Below are 16,753 nucleotides of genomic sequence, written 5' to 3' on the forward strand. Positions count from 1 at the left end.
TATTTTTGCCTATCAACATAATAATATTCCTAAGCTAATATAAAATTATGAGCTGCAAGATAAAATAAAGGATTACTATAATTATAATAAAATAATTGTATATTTATTTACGCTTTTTACTAACAATAATTTATATCTAATAAAAGAATAATTGCTATGGACTTTAAAATTGTGACCTCTCATTTTAATTAGAATAAAATAATGAATCAATAAATAAACATGTGAGATAAAAATAAATTTCATAATAGTCAAAGAAAAATACAGACATGTATTATAATATTATGTATTAAATAATATCAATCAGAAATAAATGGCGGCCAATTCATCAAAGTAATAATCGCCTATAATAAAATGATAATCAACATTACAGATGGATACAGGTGAAATAAGCATTTAAGACTAAGTTAGTGATTAAAAATAGTTTCGAAATTAAATATCTAAATTAAAAATAGAAAATATTAAATTATTAATTAAACAATGAAAAGATAGTCACCATTATCAGCGTCATCAGATTAAAAATAAGCAAATACCGAAAGGCGTTTAAATAACAAATGCAAAATTGTGTAAACTTATTACCAAAAATATTAAAAATACTTATATAGAAGGAAAATAAAAATAATATAATATATAGCTACCATTAGTAAAGATACTGAATTGAATACTTGAAAATAAAAATAGACAAATGGCGACAAAATGTAAAATATTAGAAAATACATAATTGAAACACTTAAAGTAGACATCTTAAATTATAATATAACAGACAAAAATACTGAATACTTTATTTTCATACTGCAGCATTGATTCCAGCAGAGCTTTATCAGATCTCGGAAAGAAAATGCACCTTTGTTTGGCGTAAAGTTCACGCAAAACGCAACTATAGTAAAACGAATTGAACATTTCGAATGAGTGCTTTACGAAAGACAAAGGGGCATTCATTATTAAAATATATTTATCCTATACAAAAATCCGACAGTTTAACTGAGCGAACTTTTTTGAAAAAAAAATACTTAAATTCTCTGAAAACTTTCAGTTTTATAATATAACCTAATTTAATAAAATAAAATCTCAATAGATAATTGCATATTGCACACACATACATATACTCTTTCAATACGAATAATTCACATATTCCTATGATTGTATGCGTTTAATAAAATATATAAAATATGACATATCTATACTTGTATGTGTCACAATAAAACATTCTGTAACAATTTATATCGAAAATGGATAAACTCGCAAGTATTATAACAAAAGTTGTGATCAACTAATAGTGAAGAAAAAATAGTATAGTATACTTGCAGAAATCCATTTCAGAAAATACGAGTCAACGAAAGTTTTCAGACATTGTACGTAAACAATTTTCTGATTCAAGTCAATTACAATTATGATACGATGATTGTTATTCTCGTGAAAACTTATGTTGTAATAATATATACTATGAATTATTAACCTAACGTTTTAGAGTAAATAAATTTATAATATGTTTATAGAAAAAGTCTACTGGCTTTATAAAATGTCCAATAAAGGTTCCATTTAATAGTAAGACAATAAAATGGATTAAGATAAATTTCATAACAATTTGGTCATGAAACAGATTTCTCTTATAAGCAACAGCTTTTCTTGTATAATGTTACGTAATCGTGTTTCTTAAATATGTGTATTTTTGGCATTATATTGTGTTCAACCTTGTGATTGACTATCAGATCAGTCACCAAACACTTTACACCATTTCACAAGCCAGTTTTGAATGTCGAATATATTGTCTCTCGATCTGTAGGGATACCACTTCTCATTCGAGATGATAATTTTGTTCAGTATTATATTTCATAGATGACATGATATTTTATTTTGCTAACATATTTTGGTACAGTATTGTAATTAATTTATATAGCATCAGTAACTCGATTGCATCTTGATGTAAATCATTATTTCAAATATTTTTGTAGATTCCGTTGATTAATGCAGTTTAAAAATTCTCTAGGGTTTGGCTCACATAATTGAATGATGATTGAATGATGAATTATCAAAAAAAATAACATTAAGGAAATAATTACAACAAGATGGCGAAGTTATTAAGATGCCTAAAAGGTACCCATTTTAAATGTTAGATTTAGAGAATGACACTCGTAGGTGGTTCGACTCCGATAACTGATGATTGTGCATTTTGATAAGGGCCGCCACCGCATCATCTATGGTGGGAAGCTGAACTAATGCCATCTTTCGGTCTTTACTGTAAACAGAAAAATAAACATTAAAATTTACAAATTAATGATCCACAAATGAAACCCAACAATAAATCTAAAATATTTTTTCTTTAGTTTCTATCTGGAAGGAATATTTTTGGAATGAAGAAGGAATTATTAAGCGGCTACAACCTAACCTAACCTAACTATCAAAGAAATGAGGCGTACATTTAAAAAAATAGTGATAAATCTATGCTCAAAATAATACAAAAAAAAAAAACATATCTTCCAAAATCTGCCAAAACCACATAAAAAATGTTCAAAAACTTGATATAGAATATACTTAACATAGAAAGTATACAAATAAATGCTGACATAACTATTCAATTTTATTTTGCTTTTATTGAAGGTGAAGTGAAGGCTCCTGGAGGCACCTACCAGAAAAATATGAAACTTGCAATTTGAGACAATTTATCCATAATTTACATTTCAAAATGTTACATAATTGAAACATAATAATATAATGAATGAAAAATATTTTTGACTTAAAGTGTAAGATGAACTTACTTACAATTTATAAAAAAAAACTTATAAAATGTGAATAATATTGAATAGTGTACTTTATGAGTATGTCAAAATAGACCATTAAATAAATAATGCCTTTTATGTTAATATTACAAAATATAAAGCCAGTATAATTATAAATATAAATTATTATCGATTGTAAATGGTTCAAGGAATTGTATTTATTTTCTTTTGCATAATAAGAATAGGTTCACCTTACATTAGAATGACTAGTCTCACATTGAAAATTGTCTCGACTGTGATATAGTCATAAATCAAAACTGGGCGCGTCATGCAACTTTCCTCCGTACACATAGGCGAGTATGCTGGGACAGTGACGTTAAGCCAAATTAATGACAAGTGCGACATTACATACGCTGCATGTAGGGTGAAATTTATTGCATGCGACACCAACACCGTTTTTTTTCAAACTGAAAGGTTGTATACAAAACTATATCGACATATTTGACGTGTTTCAGTCGAGATGAGTTTAGATGTGCGAGCCGGCTAAAAGTTAAAAATACTTACGGGAAAAATTTGAATGCCTTCACGTTGAAGGTTTTTTTAGTAAATGCTTCTTTGATTTCTTCTTCGGAGACAGTTGCTCTGTGAAATAAAAATATTAAATAATTAATTGCTATAATGTATCAATACTTGGGTACACAATAATTATAGACGTTCTTAGTAATGTGGTAAATTATATACTATTTTCTTTCAAATATGGAACATATGGACCTTCAAAGTGTTGATGTGTTTTAACAAGCGTTTTTTAGGGAGATTGATTGCTACTTTTTGCCCAACCTCTTTTAGTCCATTCCCTCAATTCAAAGATGTATTACCTTATTTGTGATTTAGTAATAGTAGTGGGATTTCAATCAGCGACTGACAGGTAAGGGGTATTAGCTAACTTTTGGATGGTGGGGAATATGTATGTATTCAATGAAATGAAATTAACATTATTCTTTTCAGAAATTCTAAATAAAACATGAAAATCATGATTTAACTCCTTATACATTAGTTTTATGATTATTATCTGGAAAACAACATCCACGTTTTTATATTTTAGATGTCATTTATCCTACTAAATAAAAAAGAATCTGATTCCGTGCATTATTCTATATCGATAGAACAAATTCAAATTCATTTGTTAATATGAGCAACAGATAGGGATAACAAGATAACCTATTAAATGCCAGAAGGTATCAGTATGGCGGTACCCCACGGGCTATCAATTTCTATGAAAAAATATATCCTTATAAACAAATTATTAACTTTTTCTGTATAATCATAAAGATAATATATTTTTGTTAAGTATTTCACCATGGTTCCAAAAGATGGCAGTATGTGTACAATATATTAAAGTATTTAAATCAATTGACCAGAGCTAAAATAAGAGTAAAATATAGTATGTATGTACTATACGCTCATTATGACCGGCCTTGCGTGCATAGAATTTTAGAGCATTAGGCATACATCCGGTTAAAGATTCAAGTAGAAAATAGCTTTATTGGTGTCAATATAATATTGGTTGTTAATATTATCAACATTACAGAATCAGAAAAAATAATACTTAACTCACTATTAATTAAGCTTATTACCTACTATGTAATCACTGAATGTGAAATGTTTACATATTTTTACTTTCATTATGTACTTCAAAATCATATATCATAGGTACCTACCTACCTATCTCCATATTATAATATGTAATCAAGATTTTTTTCTACTATTGCCATCCCCATACCTATTATGTAGATCTAGGATTGGATTATCATTAATAAAGAAAAAAGGCAATAATTACGGAATGTTGGAGAGATGAAGAGTTGCGCTGGGTGGATAGATGTTTTGGTAATTTTTGCTTCCCGGTTTTTTGAATCTGTGGAGTGGGCTTTGTGAATAGTCTCTGAAAACATAAAAAATAAATTATTAAACGAAGATCATTATTGTGGTAATATAGTATAGGAGATATAAGAGATTTGGGTTCACAATCTGGTTTTGTCTTGGCTGCATACTCATTTTTGAATTGTTAACAATTATAAAAGAAACGGTTGTTAAATTTTTATTTATACATCAAACTAACTTTGTATTTAAACATTCAATAAAAAAGGAACATTGAAGGTATTATCACTTTATACTATATAAATATATACCTATTTGAAATAAACAACATAATGGTTGGTACCTTCAAATACCTGTATTTGTACATATATTATTTATAAAAATCATCAAGTAGAAATTTTAAGATTTTTATGTCATTATGATAGAAGAACTAATAATCTATAATAGGTTAGAAACAATTGATCACCAATTTGTTAACATACAATAGATTTATGAAGACGCCAAAAAATGGCCATCAAAAGTAAAGGTAATCAAAAAAATAATAACCTCGTGAGTCCAGCGTCTGGTTGACCTTCCTTTGGCAATTGTACGGTTTGGTGTTTACTCAGCATCACTCTCATGGCTTTTCCGAAGACACGCAGCTTGTCCATGTGTGTCATAGCTGATGAGGTAAATATAAACATAAATGGTAAATTCAGATTATTTCAAACTGTCAAAACATTAAATGTCAACTATTACTTATTTTATGATATTACTAGCATTTGTACACAGCTTTTCTCGAGGTTTGCCTGTGCGTTTGTGTATTTCTACTGCTCCATATCGCATCCTTATATAAATAATATATCTTTTTTTAAGTTATTGAGCATAAAACAAAATGATGTATGTGTTGTTTGACCTCTTCTTCAGAGTGTCAAGATTTTATAGATTCTGATTTTGCGTTTGCTAGATTTGCTTCACATTCCTTTGTTTCAACGTTTTATTGAATCTATTCTTAATTCCCAATAGGTTTTTGAATTATCTTTTCATTACATTATGCCATAAAATTGACCTTGAGAGAAGCATTTATCACGGAAGTTATTTCTTATCACATTAAACGATTGACTGTGTAATTTATTATTATGACCATCTTCTTCTTCTTATTGTGCCATCTGCAAGCGGAGGTCGGCCACCATCAAGGCGATCTTAGTTTTGTCGTCTGCTACCCGGAACAGTTCAGTGGAGCTGCACTCGTACCGATCACGGAGGTTTTTAAGCCACGAAATGCGACGCCGTCCTCTGCTACGCTTACCATTGATCTTTCCTTGAATGACAAGTTGGGGAATGCTGTACTTTTGTCCTCTCATAATGTGCCTGAGGTACTGTAGTTTCCTGGTTTTGATACTACGTAGAACTTCTCGGTCCTTCCCCATTCGATTGACAACTTCAACATTTGTCACCCGGTCAGTCCAAGGAATTTTGAGGATGCGTTTATACAGCCACTCAAATCTCCGTGACATCTCTTGGTTTAGCGTCCATACTTCCATACCATAGAAAAGAATTGAGAATTGAGTGAACAACGTACCATACGCAGTCTCAACCTAAGTTAAGGTCTCGATTGCTGAGGAGGTGTCTCATTTTGAGAAAGGCGCTCCTTGTGATCTCAATTCTAGTTTTTATTTCCTGAGACTGGTCCTATTTCTCATTGACCCATGTACCTAAATATTTATAATGGGTCACACGTTCGATTTGTTCGCTGTTAATGACAAAATTTGTGTTGGTGTCTGGTGTCACTGTATTTCAGTAGCGAAGGGTGGAGGTAGGCTGTTAAGATTCGCCATATATAGTGCACATTAAACTTTGTTAGTCATACGTATTTGTTTTTATTGAGTTAAGACTATAATTTAGAGATTGTATTCGTTAGTTTTTAAAAATCAATTAAACCCTGCCTAAACCAAACCATAATCGTTTTGGTATATTTTGGGCGATACGACAAAATCGTGCACACCTTTTCATTCATACCTATCTGATTTCGTTGTATTTAGAATACATATTACACATATTGTTGGTTCATTTTTTTTTTAATTCATTAAGCCCTGCCTAAACCAAACCATAAAAGATAAAAAATATTACACTACCTATAAAGTATTCAAAGTTATGTATGATTTAAGTGCATAATTATAGATACTTTATGGATAGACGAGTATTTTTTGACTATTATCTATTATGGCTTGGTTTTCGCAGAGTTTAATTGTATTTTAAAAACTAACCAACACCATCTGTAAATTGTAGTCTTATTTCAATGAAAACAAATACGTATAACTGACAAAGTTTAGTGTGTACCATTTATGGAGGATCTTAACAGCTTACCTCCACCCTTCGCCACTGCTGTATTTGATACAAGTAATAGTTTTGTTTTCTTGAGATTCATTTTTAAACCATAAGAATTACTGATCTCATTAACCTTTTCTACCAGTTTATGTAAACTCTTTAAACTATCAGCAATCAGCACAGTATCATCGGCATATCGTATATTGTTAATATGTTTCCCATTGACCAAAATACCCTCCAATTCACCTTGTAAGGCTTCCTTGAAAATAGCTTCCGAGTACATGTTAAATAGCAGAGGTGACAATATACACCCCTGTCTTACACTGCGACGAATTTTTACCTCTCCACTGATTTCGTTTTCGATCTTAATATTTGCTGTTTGATTCCAATATAAGTTAGCTATCAGTTGAATGTCTCTTGCATCGATGCCTTTCTCCTGTAAGAGTTCGAGAAGTTTAGGATGCCTAACAGTATCGAATGCTTTCTCGTAATCGATGAAACACTTATAAACATTAACATTAACATCTGGGCATCTTTGCACTATAACATTCAAGCTGAAAAGTGCTTCACGAGTGCTCAAATCACTTCTGAAGCCAAATTGTGTGTCATGTCTTCTTCGCATTTTCGAAAAATCCTATTATGGATGATTTTTAATAAAACTTTTAACATGTGGCTCATCAAACTTATTATTCTAAGCTGCCTGCACTCCTTTGCATTCGCCTTTTTTGGTAGAGTGATGAATGTCGATTTCAACCAATCATCGGAAGTTACGCCCGTTTCGTAAATTTTATTAAACAAATCAACGAGAATTTCTAGTTGATCTTCTTCTAATAATTTTATCATTTCATTGTAAATATTATCAGGGCCGACAGCTCAACCATTTTTAGAATTTCGTGTTGCGTTTATTATTTATGCCCTATTTATGCATGGGGCTTGTTCACATTCATTAAAAGTACAGCCAATAGGTCCCCTATCATCATCAAACAGATTTTCAATACATGTCTTCCAACGAATCAGCTTCTTTTCTATATCTAATATAATACACCCATCTTCGTCTTTCAAGATAGTTGATGAGGTTCCTCTCGTAATTCCCAATGTTTCCTTTATCTTCTTGTGCATATTAAAGGAATCGTATTTTCGTTGGAGATTTTCAATTTCTTTGCATGGTCGGACATCCATTCTTCTTTAGCTGTACGAATTTTACTTTTTATGGTATTATGAATTCTCCTATATTGAGTTTCATTTTTATTTTTCCATTTTCTTCTTTCGTCCATTAAAGACAGAATCTCATCTGTCATCCATTTTTGCTTCTTAGCTGTTCAATATTCTAATTGATTATTAGATATGGAGGAGACACATCTTTTATCCTGTCCCACTTGTCTGTTATGTCAGAGGATGTAGTGACTGAAGTTTTTATTTGTTCTATTTCTGTGTTCAGTGCACTTTTCACTTGTTGTTTGACTTTGGGATCTTTCAGTTGATTAATGTCAACACGTTGGGTTGTGCGTGGTTCCCTCAGTAATCTTTTTAATCTAATTTTTACTGTAGCTATAACAGGATTGTGGTCAGATGAGATGTTATTGCCATCATCTTGTGGGGATTTCCATGTATACAATCGCCTTGCTGGAAGTTTGAATAATGTGTTACCTACAAACAACTATCATACTCTGTTACTGGCAAAAATGTAGTAATCTTTCTCCTAGGTCATTTCTTTGTCCTAGACCAAATTCTACCAATCTTTGCCTTGAAATCTCCTATAATCAGGTAACTTCATTATCTTCGTCGATTTTAGAATTTCATTTATCTGTTCATAGAATTCTTCTATAACATCGTCATCTTTGTCAACAAAGATGACGATGTTATTATGACTATGGTTATGGGAATAAAAGCATTTTCGGTAAATACCATCAGCTTAGTTTCCGTAGATCGGTCTACTCTAAATTCATGCTGTTCATTAAATTCATTATTACAAATTACTGAAGTTTTGGATAAATCAAACTGTGCATGTTCATCTCAAGAAATTTCGCTGGTGCACAGAGTTACCGGTATGTGGTTATCCACTGATACCTCTGTACCATTCTTATGAATAAGAATAACCTTTGACATCTTCTACGTTTCTGGAAAGATACCTATCTCCTTGAATTTGTCTTATTTTTTGGTACAAATTTCAAAAATCATTACTGAAATTATTACCTAAATGTGCTTGATGTGGCTCAGCAAGTTGAATCAGCGCTGAATCTTTCTTGTTATACAAAATCTTTACTCGTTGAACATCCCCGTATACTCCTGAAATAATTAAAAGTAATTGTTTAAAAAGTTAAGATTATGCTTGAAGCGTTTCGGCTAATAATATCTCTTTACTTACAAATGATAAACAGAGGGTTTTGATAATATTATGAAATGTAATAATGGTGAAGAGTATTTTGGAGTATAAAATTATTTTGAGTGAAAATATTTGCTGGATCACAATTTAAAAAAGCAAAACACCCAAATAATAAATTATAAACTAGTAATGTAAGCAGGGAGAAGAGAAAATATATATTGTCGGTCTCTAATATTCCAAGTTAAATGCAATACATAGAAAATACATAGAAGTCATGAATGACAACGACTAATAAAATAATGGAGTTTTTGAAAAAAAATATAAGTAGATAAAATTTTTGTAGTTTTCTATAAATATAAGTCAATGTATTTTTTCAAACTTTTTCTTCTAACTTCTACATACTTATACTTTTTTTTATTACATTTTTTTGGAATATAATTTTAAATTATAAAATAATCTAGGTATTTATTTGACAATAACACAAACGAAAATAAAACAGAAAGAATTTTCAAGTTGATTAAATTAGGGAAATGTTAAAAAAAACAGGCGGACATCAATTTGATAAACAAAAAACATCATAAGTAATGGAAGAAAAATATATATGTAGCGATTTTAAGACATAAAATTATTATGGAATAGATTTGAAAAAGTAAGGATTTTTCAAAACGAATATAAATTTTATATTGTCAATATAATAATTAACACTACATCAGATTTATCAAAAAGCACAACAGCCAACAATCGAATATCTTAAATACATTATAAAATATGTTTGAATAAAAGCCAATAATATTTGGCGATAAAATTGTTTAGATTTAAAATGTATTTATTGTATGCTGCCATCAATAATAATTATACTGCCTTCAACAGGACGAGATGAAAAGGATGATATTCCATTTTTAAAATGGTAAAGTATAAAAAGGATAACTATATTAAAAATAATGCATAGAAAATAGAAAGATATAATTCGTTTTTGTTTATCAAATTAGAAACAATTTAAATTTAATAATAAAAATGGTATTGTGCACACGTACCGAAAAGGGTAAAGAGAGCGTCAGGCGTGACCATCTAAAACAACAGGAGAGATAGAGACAGCATTATATTTAGGTGTAAAGTAGTTTTTATTCAGTTTAATATTATGTAGCCAACTTCCAAACGATAGATACAATATTTTACTGATTGAAACAACATATCAGCGGGTCACATCAAGCAAGAATAGCTATTAGACAAGGGTTGTCAAAAGAATCACACTAAATAATACACTACAGGTCTTTCCAAAAACAATACAGCAATGAGGAAAGGAAAAAAATGTTTGAGCGCATTAAAATAAAAAAACATGATTTTTATTTGTTGCCAATTCTATTCTATAGAAGCACGCTTAAAAACCAAATTTATTCTTAGGTATGTTGACACAAAGAAAGATTTTTAATATAGCAGATATTAGATGAATTAATTTTGGATAAAGCGGTAGCAGCGGTAGCTGATCAAAAGGCTAATAACAACAACTAAAATAGCTGCTGACTGTTGAATAACCTCAATATAATGTAATGGAATTGCTTAAAAACACTACCTATATTAAGTAGGTAGGCATCGAAAGTATTTTTGTTTAAAATGAATAACAGATAATAGGAATTAAATATTGTGTTAGTTTGAATTTGTAATTATCGGTACTTAAATATATTGTATTATTTTTGGATACCTGGGAATGTAGTCATTGAAAATTGAGGTGATTAAAGAAAATTAAGGAACAGGTAATAAATAGTGAATGGCTTGGGTGACTGAAACCAACGATTATTCATTGAATACTTGAAATGTATTTGTACGAAATGACAACCAAAAGCAAAGGAAAAACCACATCTAACAACATGTAAATAAATAAAATCGAAAATAGTGCAATTTTATTGAAATCAAAATCACAGCTTTGTTAGTCTATTCTTGGTTGATGTAACAGTTTTGAAAATGCAAGAATATTATTTAAAAACCAAAATATAGTATTTTTGACAAATCACAATACAAGGTGTTTGAAGTGAAATTTATATTGACTTGCTATCGAGTGATAATTCTATGAATTATAAAAGCGGACATAACAATGATTTAGTTTATATTTATACCTAAAATAAGAAAATAGATTTTGCTTAAAATGCTAAGTAGATCGTGTCAGTTTAATAACCATTCATAAACAGCAAACTTTTAAAACAGACACACATTCGGTTCATTTCAGTTCCACTCACATAATTATTTGTCGGCAATAATTTATTCATTACTGCAAAATACTATAACATCATAATTATTATAAAATTGGACGGAGATTTTACTTACCCTTCGAACTAGTATTTTAGATTGTCTCATAATAGGTAATTATTATTAGTGGTTATTAGATGTAGCGTAGTTAAAGTAATGAATGGACGAATATACCTCTTCGTTGAGATTGGAGACGAGCAGCACGGTGGCGAGGGGCAGAGCCTGAGGAAGCGCTCTCAGTGAAGGGGCAGCTCCGCTGAGTGCCCCCTGAGCAAGAGCAAGGGCTCCGAATCCCGGAAGACCGGCAGCCATTCCCGCGTTCAGGTAGGGGCTAGCCCCCAGTCCTGCCCCCAGTCCGAGTCCAAACGGCGGAGCGAGAACACCAGGTCCTATGATGCCAGCATAGCGGGAGAAAAAAAATCCACACTGTTTACTCAACATTAACACAATGGTCGCTAAAGTTATTTTAACACATTGACTGCTGACTAGATAATTACCACATTTAAATAGCATCATTAATAATCCATTAAATCTTATGACAATAAACTATGGATAGAGATTGAATTTATATACAATAATACCTAATAATGATAACGCTATTTTCTTTTTTTATAAAGTAGGTATTTTTTTGACAAAATAAGGCAGAGTTTATAAATTCCTACCTACGTAATTATCATAGTATAATCAATACAATCACATAAACGTTGAAACAATGGGGCAGGTAAAATCAAAATAAATAATTTATCCATTAACTGTTATTAACATTATTTAATGGGTGTGCACATCAAAAATTTCCATTTAATAGTGACGCTAAATGTCGCTGTAATTACATAACAATTAACGATAGTCTAAAAACCCTTGACATGATGTTATTATAAATTATTAAAATAATCTATATATTATTAATTTCTATACTTTTTTTATTATTACATCGTATTTTATTATATTGGCACATGGTCTATATTTTTGGTATATTATTTTAAAATATGGACGTAATTGAATATATACTAATACTATAGTGTTTCTATCAATACGATAGGTTTGTAGATCTGCAAATACGTGAATTTCCATATTTTTATTCGTACCCAGTCATCCTCTATTCGACAAGGGTTCGAGATTGCCGTGGCACTTAACAGAATGCTTCTTTTCTTACTCACGTGAAATTCATAGAAAAAATAAAAGCGACTAATCTGACTAAGAAAAAAGAATTCACATTTGACGTACATAATATGACGTCGTAGAATTAAAATAAAGTGCAACGGCTGGTTGAACTGCCTTGAGTAACTCTTCCTTTTCGGCAGGTACACATTTCAGTATTCTGTGAATCACATTCACAGATACATGAAAGGTAATCTAAATTCAAAAAACCAAGCAGGAAGAACTTTCCAGCGAAGCACACATGGCCAGCCAAGAATTGATTCGTGAGGTACCTATTTGAAACGTATACCTAATGCCTGGGGAGGTAACGGGTATTTAGAACAAGTGATGGGTTGCCTACCCGCCAGACGTTCTCTGGTGAGGCCGGGTCTGGCAGCCAGCAGTAGACCGGGGAGGAGGTCTGCAGCAGCCAGCTGAAGATGGTCCCCATCTCCGCTCGGCAATGAGGGGTTGGTGTAGTCACGCGACTTATCATTGTTGTACTTTACGTTCAGCGACGACATCTTCGAGTAATCGATGCGCAGGGTGCAGCACCCATTGTATATATTCTGCCCGTCCAAAGCCTGTAAGGAAAATAGAACATACATATCGATAAGTTTTATATTTGTTGCTCACAAGTCAGTGACGAAATCAATAAGAACTACGTTATATTGAAGATAGAAACGGACGACAGTATGTATAGCGTGTAGTGAGAATTTAAATTAAATATATAATTTTTATTGACAGTAGGTATTGACTAGCGAAGGGGAAAACTATTTATTTTAATTTTAAAGAAGTCCTAAATATTATGTAGTTTTGACGTAAAACGTTTTACGTTTCGATGCACATACTGGATAATGAAATTCTAATCCATGATAATTATCTACTATTCCATATGATTTGGAATCGTACCGTACAGGAATTAATTTATGGTTGTTTATAAAACGACTAAATTAATTATCGTTTTGACAATGTTATCTTCAGTGCAAAAGTATTTTATTTTGTTAAATAAAGCTTATTTCATTTAAATAGGAACATCAAAAAATCACAATTTAACAAAAAAACAAAATTACAAAATACGTATCGCAAGAAAAAATATGAAATGATCAAAGCGATAAAAACACGAGCTCAAAATTATTTACGAAAGTTAGTCTATAATTAAACCTGTGCAACGTGTGTATCTAAAAAGCGTCTTCTTTTAAGTTAATACGTCGAGCAAACGCTGTTTCCAAAGCACCGAGTGTAGAATGGATAGACAACGTAATAAAAGACAATATCACACAGAATAGCTTCCCGCGAGCAGCTAAAAAAAGCATCCCGGCGAGGGTGAATACACAAACATGGCAGATTTATAATATAGCCTTAACGAAAAAAGCACCGTGATTATCGCACAGCGGGAATCGAGCAGTGTGGGGTATTCCTTATATATATATATATATATATATATTTACTAAACGAGTGTACCTTTATTAATTGGAGGTAATATCATGGTAGCAGTACAAGAGAACCTTTTATCTTTTACGTAACATTTACACGATCATGATATAAATATTTGTATGAAAAAAAACCTATATTCAACGCAAGCGGAAAAGGAGATAATATACATGTAAATGCAGCGTTAATGCATTCAATTCATCTGTTTTTATATACCTACTTAAAATGTTTATTTTTAGATACACCAATTTCACATATATATCATTATTATCACCATCAGCATTGGCCGACTTTAATACACTGCTGGATGAAGGTCTCCTTAGCTCCTAACACTCATCTCTATACCGAGCCCTCGCTCCCACCTACTTCCACCGAACATGATTGGTCAGTGAACTCAGCGGTTACCATTTGTCCACCAAAACATCCGGGCGATTACCATTCTATCGGCATAGCGATCTTTGTCACATCGCGTACTCCTTCCTGTTTTCATTTTTAAGCATTGATATATTTATTTTGTGGTCTTTCTGCGTTATATCAAATATATACCGTTCGATGCCAAGTTGCATAAATAATTATTACATTGATTTTTTTAAACTACATTTTTATAAAAATAATAATGATAACATTATCAATTATTTGCAGTTATTTTAATTAAGGTCACATTAAAAATAAGCAATGTAATCCATATATGAACCTACACTTAAGGCTACACCTCAGTTGAGGCACGGTCTAAAAAGATCGTGGCTAGGCGATGCGCGGATTGCGGGTCACGGGTGCAAATGACGCATGCATAATAAAATATAATATGTCATATAAATCCAACATGCGTCCATTTAATGTTCTGTTTATTGTTCTATAAGTAACAATAATAATATATTCATTGACATGTTATCTTTTTCAAGTAAATGGGTAACGTTTTTAGTCATCTTTACACGATTTAAGAATTAATACCCCAGTCGCCATCACGAAATAAATTGACGTGTTCCCAGCTCGACGTTCTCTCTCCGAATGCCAGCGAGTCCAACATTTCTTCGCGCCTATATAGTTGAAAATTATTTGCCGTTTCACTGATGTATCGTCTTAAGAGAGATTAAGGAAAAATAAACTTGTCAATTAATAATAGATACGTCTGTCAAAGCTTATCAACACAAAAAATAAAGTAAATAGGGACAGAAGTTTGAAGCGGATGTATATTTAGAATATTTTATCTCAAAATTTTGAGTTTATGTTTAAATTATTAACGACATCATATTCGATTTTAAGGATGAGCACTCTGCAAATGGTTATTTGATGTAAATTAGTGTTGACTTAGTAGTATTTAAAAGAACTTCGGTAAGCAATATTTTGTTGGTGGGAGCTGTTTTCCTTCGTTTGAGCTTAACGTCTTCCATCAGTCAGAAGGCAAAGAAGCCCTTACAGACACAAAACATCTCGAATTGGGTAGCTCCAAAGGCAAAATACAAATTCAGAAACATAAACACGGCTCGCGGATTCCTCCAGGCGATCAAAACACAAAATAGAAGTGGGAACGAGAGGTAAAGCGGGCAGAGCGCCTTAGCCTCGTTGAGAATCTCTAGTAAACTTTACATTTACAGGGGTGTTTCAATGTAAATCGTCGAGATTGACATGTGAAAATGTTTCCATTATCGGGTTGGAAAACCTTAAATATAACGAAAAATTGAAGAATCAATTACCTAGTTACATTTTTAGCTATTATGTGTTTCTAAGCGATTCTACTGAAGTTTCTCGAGTGATTGTCTATTAGTAGTGTCCAAGTAGAAAAATGCACGTTTGTTGTTGAACAGCGCGAAAATCTTCTTTTCAACATGCTAGATCAAGCATAAAGTTATACAAAATGCGTCACTTTCCCATTTGTCTGACAAGTGACAAGTACGCGTAACGAGTCTGTTTACATTATAAGTATCACTGATGCATTATCATAATAGTGACACTATGTATGAACGATATTTTATTAATTGAGTCAGCATTTACTTGGTAGAATTCCATTTTACAAAAGATAAAATAAATTATATTTAATTCTACAGAATGTTTTAAAGTCATTATTAAGACTACTCGTGATAATGATATTACAACCGAAATAGCTATCGATTTAAAAACATCATGTAGAATTTACAATAATTTATATTATAATTATGAACGGCATAATACGTTAATACATAGTCTATTATTTAAAAATTATGATATTTGTATAGTGAAAATGTTGACATTTGAATTTTAAACAATCAAAACAGGACTCGGTTACGTCAAATCATTCCCTTTATAAAATTAACAGTTCCAGCGACGCCTTCTCAGGATATGATGTGATAGTCGATACAAAAACGAAATGATTGCAATAACGCTGCCGTTGCAATATCTTTAATAGATAGATAGGTAGATAGTTTAAGTAGGTACGTCCAAACTAAGAAAAGCTTCTGGAGTTCTATCTTAATTGAAAAGAAATGCGGAAATACATAAACTCTCTCGGGATGCGCTACTTTCAATTGAAACACCCGTTGTATATTCTTAAAGAAGTGCCGCCGCGCAACATTTCGTACCTGAGAGCAAGTTGGTCGTGGATGTCAAAGGCTGGGGGGTTTCCTTCCCGATACGATAGGACGAGGCAACAAGAAAAGTAAAAGTCTTTCGGGCAATCAACTAATGAGTCTTTTAAGTAATTAAAATGATACAATTAGTATATTAACGTCATTATAGATGGCACTGG

General features: G+C 31.5%; 1 protein-coding gene across 3 annotated transcripts in view; it reads right to left on the bottom strand.

Annotated features, from left to right (window-relative positions):
- Positions 1-1,668: 1,668 nt before the first annotated feature.
- The window catches only part of heph (polypyrimidine tract-binding protein 1 heph), a 583,478-nt gene continuing 568,393 nt past the window's right edge, over positions 1,669-16,753 (bottom strand). For all 3 annotated transcript variants that reach the window (XM_085952127.1, XM_085952125.1, XM_085952126.1), the window contains 8 exons: positions 12,959-13,181; positions 11,635-11,849; positions 10,254-10,287; positions 9,090-9,182; positions 5,136-5,250; positions 4,552-4,653; positions 3,279-3,356; positions 1,669-2,233 (listed from right to left, as the gene is read on the bottom strand). In XM_085952127.1, coding sequence (XP_085808253.1) covers positions 2,101-2,233; positions 3,279-3,356; positions 4,552-4,653; positions 5,136-5,250; positions 9,090-9,182; positions 10,254-10,287; positions 11,635-11,849; positions 12,959-13,181 — 993 coding nt within the window. In that variant the 3' untranslated portion in view covers positions 1,669-2,100. The remainder of the gene's footprint in view (positions 2,234-3,278; positions 3,357-4,551; positions 4,654-5,135; positions 5,251-9,089; positions 9,183-10,253; positions 10,288-11,634; positions 11,850-12,958; positions 13,182-16,753) is intronic.

This window comes from Rhyacophila brunnea, unplaced genomic scaffold (genome assembly GCF_057557595.1).
Source record: "Rhyacophila brunnea isolate RB1 unplaced genomic scaffold, BYU_Rbru_1.0 scaffold_3, whole genome shotgun sequence".
NCBI lineage: Eukaryota > Metazoa > Arthropoda > Insecta > Trichoptera > Rhyacophilidae > Rhyacophila > Rhyacophila brunnea.